Below are 6,000 nucleotides of genomic sequence, written 5' to 3' on the forward strand. Positions count from 1 at the left end.
AAAGACATTTGGGTTCAAATACATGGAGCGTTTCTTTATCTATTCCATCCCTAATGCAAGAATTTTATTCAAGCAGCCAATAAAATGGAAGGTCCACCCCTTAAATGCAGATATGTTAACACATCTGTGGACATAGATAGTATTTTTCTGAGATGCACATCTTTGCGTATTGAATAACTTGTCTTGAAGCTTTTTATGCCTGAAAGATGCATAAAGCCAGAAACTCTGCCTTCCATCTTCTATCCAGTGCAGTCTCTTTGGCAACATTTCAACTAGGGTCAATTAAATTGGTATCTCTCATTGGTCACCGAATTTCACCATGTTGTTCTTAGGCTACCTCCAGGCGACCAGATCAATGTGATTCTCTTAAGCATGTTTTCTTAATGTGTGACCAATCCATGTCTCTTTTTTACATTGATTGTTTATGGCTTGGCACTGGATTTATTGCATGCATAGATATTGCTTCTTTTGTTCAGAAAGTAGATTTTCAATATTTCTTTAAAATATTTTGTTCAAAATGCATCAATTCTGTTTTCCTGCTACTTTATTAACTTAAAAGTTTTGGTGCTATATAGCTGAACAGATTTCACAGTTGCATTGTATATTTGTATTTTTAATTTCATATTCCAATATTGAAATTTCAATACCTTGAAAAGCATTCCAAAAGTGTTCAGTACCTTTTTAACCCTGTTCTTAATGTCCTCGTCAATATCACCTTAAGTAATATTTAATTTATCAAGCCCTTCAAAGCCGGTGTTATTGCTCCCTATTTTTAATATCTGTTGAACTGAAAATTCATAATCCTAAGAAAAATATGGTAGCTTGATTTGCGACACTGCATATTATAAGTCAAAACATACCCATCTGCCCTAAATATTCGGTTGCCAATGATAAGTAGAAATTTCACACTTTGTAATGTTCTCTAACATATTGAATGATAAATTGGCAACATGTAAAATACATAGATATTCTTTAAAATCCTTAAGCACTCTATTAAAGACCAGCGGTCCATATAATGCCAGTAAAATACATTATTAGTCTCCTTAATAGTAATTTTTAAGCATTTTTTTTTAAAAATTACGTCAGTATTTTTCAGGAATGAATGTCATTTAAATAATTACCCCATCAAGACCTTTTTTTTATACTTTGCATAAAAACATTTTTTATTCAACTGTTTAGACATTATCTACAACCACTATGTTTAGATAGTCTATGGAGTACTAGCATTTCAAAAAATTGCCAGTAATATTTATACTATATTAATTTAAAAATTTTGCTAACTATTTCATTTTAATATCATGTCTGAAAAGTGTGGCATAATTTATTTTTAAGTTATTTTTTAAACCTATATGTGTAAAATACTGTTTTCTCATAAAAATTTTATTTTTTAGCTTTTTGAACTTCTGAGTTTTGTAGCAGAGAATTTTATATTTGGCTACATTGGAGTGTCTATGTTTACCTACCAAAAGCATTATTGGCATTGGGGATTCATCATTACAGCTTTTGTATCCTTTTTTAGTTGTTTGATTTCCGAATCATTTTATTTTTCATTCATTCATACTAATAGAATAGAGAAGATTTAATTTTGTTTAGCCTTTTGATTATTAAAGCAATCAATAATTTTATTTGTCATTTTATACTTTTCCTTTAACATCAAAAATACCAGTTCTCAAGCTACTGTCCCTATCTTAAGTAGTTCTTAGATCATTTTAAAAAATTAAATTATTAGATTATTATTATACATTATTATAGGTCAATCTATTTTTAAATGAAAGAAAAATTAACCTTATTTTATTCTGGTGCATTAAATCTGATGAAATGTTGAGATACTTTTAAAAAAGGAAAAATTCATTCCTTGTCCTTTTTGCCATTGCAAAAATTTAAATGCGACTGATTTTCTACGCCAGAGAGACTACAAGTGAAATTGCATGTAGCACATTAAATGCATTGAAATAATTTTTTGAATGAGTTTATTGGCAGTTGTTTTAATTTTGAATTTTAAAATTAAATGATTATGGTGAATTTAGCAATTATCACTGATTCATTTAAATTCTAAGTGACTAAAATGTGAATTTTACTTAAAAATTTGTTGTTTTTAAAATTTATGGGTTTTTTTCTATGGAAGTTTTTCAAGTAAAAAATTTATTTTTCCCAAGAGTTTTAAAAATATAGGTTACTTTGTGTTTAAAAAATATTTTGTTTTAGTGCCATGATAAATTGATGTGTTAACTTGTTAGCATTAAACTTTTCTGAGTGGTTAAGATACCTTCGTTTAATAATTATTTATATTTTATTCAGCTTTAGGTGAGCTAAAAACCAAGGCATTTTATTCTTATAATCAGACCATAGAAAGTACCTGTTTAATTTTTGAAAAAATTTGCAATATTGTAGCATAATGATAATTTTGCTAAAATGAACTCTTGTTTATTTTATTTTAATAATATAACAGTGTATTATTGTTTTTTTAAAAATCTATTTAACCTTAATAAGTGTTATAGATTGCAATTGCAGTTGGAAGAGCTTTAAATATTTATCCTCTTTCTTTCCTTCTTAATTTGGGACGACACAATAAAATCCCTTTGAGTTTTCAACATGTTCTCTTCTTCTCTGGTATATTCGCTTTTTGCACAACTTATTTATGTATAAATTCTCTTGTTTATAACAGATTTTTTAATGTATATTTGATTTTTGCACCGCTTGATATTGCTTGAATTCTCTTATTTTAAACTAGTTTTTATTGTATTGTAATTAATGNTATACTTTTCCTTTAACAGCAAGAACATCAGTTCTCAAACTACTGTTCATATCTTAAGTAGTTTTTAGATCATTTCAAAAAATTAAATTATTACATTATTATTATTATTATAGGTCAATCTGTTCCCCTGAAAGAAAAATAAATCTTACTTTATTCTGATGTATTAAGTCTGATGAAATGTTGAGATACTTTTAAAAAAGGCAAAATTAATTCCTTGTCCTTTTTGCCATTGTGAAAATTTAAATGTGGCTGATTTTCTACGCCAGAGAGGCTGCAGGTGAAATTACATATAGCACATTAAATGCATTGAAATAATTTTTTAAATGAGTTTATTGGCAGTTGTTTTAATTTTGAATTAAATGTTTATGGTGAATTTAGCAATTGTCACCGATTCATTTAAATTCTAATTGACTAAAATGTAAATTTTACTTAAAAATTTGTTGTTTTTAAAATTTATGGTTTTTTTTATTGAAGTTTTTCAAGTTAAAAATTTATTTTTCCCAGGAGTTCTAAAAATATAGCTAACTTTGTATTTAAAAAATATTTTGTTTTAGTGCAATGATAAATTGATGTGTTAACTTGATAGCATTAAACTATTCTGAGTGGTTCAGATACCTATGTTTAATAATTATTTATAGTTTATTCAGCTAAAAACCAAGGCCTCTAATTCTTATAATTAGACCATAGAAAGTACAAATTTAATTTTTAGAAAAGTTTGCAATTTTGTAGCATAGTCATAATTTTGCTAAAATGAACTCTTGTTTATTTTATTTTAATACTATAACAGTGTATTATTGTTTTTTATTAAATCTATTTAACCTTAATAAATGTTATAGATTGCAATTGCGGTTGGAAGAGCTTTAAATATTTATCCTCTTTCTTTCCTTCTTAATTTGGGACGACACAATAAAATTCCTTTGAGTTTTCAACATGTTCTCTTCTTCTCTGGTATATTCGCTTTTTGCACAACTTATTTATGTATAAATTCTCTTGTTTATAACAGATTTTTTAATGTATATTTGATTTTTGCACCGCTTGATATTGCTTGAATTCTCTTATTTTAAACTAGTTTTTATTGTATTGTAATTAATGTACATTGCTCATAAACAAGAAAAATAGAGAAAATGCACTTAATAACTTTTAATCTAGGGATCAGGTTCTGATGTTCTAAATATCCTAAAATAATACTAAATGTGCAAATTATATTTTTAGCTAATTAATTTGTGCAAATGATTCGATATTACTTTCTCTGAATAAACTTCCGTCTCTTTTGATTGCATCAGAATTTTGGCTCTTAAAATATAATCGCAATCTAGATAATTGGCTGGAAAATTATCCAAAATTTGGAGCTATTAATATAAATTTTGCTTTTTGCTATAATAATCTGTGAACTTATTTAAGCTAATAAAATAATCTTAAAAATTCTTTATTCAAAAACAACATGGTTTTTAATAATTTTTGCTTTTTAACTTAATAATGGTAAAAAAAAATTACATTTTAAGGTACACAAATGTTTATCTCATTTTTGACTATGTGATTTCAAACAACAAAATAGAAAATTCTAGCAAAATCTGCCAGATAATTTCTGATTGATAAAATTTAAAAGAAAAAGAAATTAACATTTCTATTTAATAAGTATTTTAGCTATTTCATTCAAATTTTGGATTTTATCATTCAAAATTGTATAGTTTAAATTTTTATTCCTTACCATTCAAAGTATTTTGTAACATCATTATTAAATTAAATAATGATGTTTAATTTTGCATAAGAATTTTGATTTAAAAAATTTTCAACCATATTTAATAAAAAATAAGTTATAAAATTCCTTTTGCCGTGGAACTATCTTTATTAGGTGATTTAAGTTTTATAATTCGATCCAAAATGTTTTACATTTGTGCTAATATATATATTTTTTAAAGATATTGTTGAAATTATAAAACTTAAAATACGACTCTAAGGCTTTTAAATTATGGTGTATTTACTGTAAACTATAGTGTTTTATTTTCTATGAATTTTCGTTAGGTTTCTAGCTCTAAAATTCAAATTGTATACTGTGTTTATTCTGAGGGCAACATATTTTTGTATTTGATCACCTAGTCTAAATAATATTTAACTCTAATTCATTCGACCATCTTATTGAGGCTTTTTGAACCTTGAAATTAGATCATTAAAATTGCAACATTAGATCAAGAGTTATATAAAATTCTGCATTATTTTATTTTTTCGTTGAATTCACCATTGTGTATTGCTTATTTTTGTTACAAATAAGGGTACTTTTTTGTATGAAAATTAGTTTATTATGTCAGAGATACCAGTATTTCTCTGTTCAACAGTTAGTGTTTTATTAAATAATGTTGTTAAAAAATTTTAAACAAATTTCCGACATTTTGCTTGTTATTCATCATTAAAAAATATTAATTTTTAAATTGAATTTTATCTTTCTAATTGTAGGTTTAAGAGGAGCAATGGCCTTTGCTCTGGCCATTCGTAATACAATGTCAGAATCGAGACATCTGATGCTAACTGCTACATCAATTATAGCTATTGTTACTGTTATATTTTGTGGTGGATTAGCCACACAACTATTAGCCTGGTTGGGTATCCCGTAAGTGAACTCCTCCTATTCTGTCATGCATATTGTTATCTATCCATTTTTGTAGTTATCCTGTTTATCTATCTAGAATCTAAGCATTTCCACAGTAGCACATTGTGGGCCAAGGAGACATGGAGAGTAAGGTTCCACAATTTTCTGACAACTTGATGTTCACTGTCTACCTATATTGCAAAATTTTTTTTCTCTGTAGTTAGATTTGAAATTTAACTCTAGGATAATTTTCCAGAGTGCGTAGCGTTTTTAAAAAGTGCATATTTTTGATTTTTTTTTTTAAAGCCCTTAAAGGTACTTTTTTTATTGGGTGTTTTTAAAAAGTGCTTAATTTTCCCTTTTTGAAAATTGACCATGTCAATTTTCACCACGTATTATTCAAAAGCACATTTCACATTGTTCTATTTGTTTTCAAAATTCATTCAAACACAATGCATTTTGGCGTACCATTGTTTCGAAGGGCAGGAAAGCGCCAATCATTTTACATGTTTGATGAAATATATGTGGGTCTGCATGTGCGTATACTGAGCTGGATTCACTGAGAATTATTCTAGCACTATCATGTGTAACTCTGCTGCATTTTGCAAGAGATTCTCAATTTCAGACTTCATTTTCCACCCTCTGTAATAGAATCGAAAAA

General features: G+C 26.8%; 1 protein-coding gene across 3 annotated transcripts in view; it reads left to right on the forward strand.

Annotated features, from left to right (window-relative positions):
• The window catches only part of LOC107439102 (Na[+]/H[+] hydrogen exchanger 3), a 46,891-nt gene that overhangs the window by 17,421 nt on the left and 23,470 nt on the right, over positions 1-6,000 (forward strand). For 2 of the 3 annotated variants that reach the window (XM_071184395.1, XM_071184396.1), the window contains exons 10-12: positions 1,392-1,505; positions 3,592-3,703; positions 5,207-5,360. In XM_071184395.1, the coding sequence (XP_071040496.1) occupies positions 1,392-1,505; positions 3,592-3,703; positions 5,207-5,360 (380 nt within the window). Of the gene's footprint in view, positions 1-1,391; positions 1,506-2,498; positions 2,611-3,591; positions 3,704-5,206; positions 5,361-6,000 lie in introns of all 3 variants that reach the window. The other variant, XM_043046637.2, reaches the window with a different exon arrangement.

Source organism: Parasteatoda tepidariorum, chromosome 8 (assembly GCF_043381705.1).
Source record: "Parasteatoda tepidariorum isolate YZ-2023 chromosome 8, CAS_Ptep_4.0, whole genome shotgun sequence".
In the NCBI taxonomy this organism is placed as follows: domain Eukaryota; kingdom Metazoa; phylum Arthropoda; class Arachnida; order Araneae; family Theridiidae; genus Parasteatoda; species Parasteatoda tepidariorum.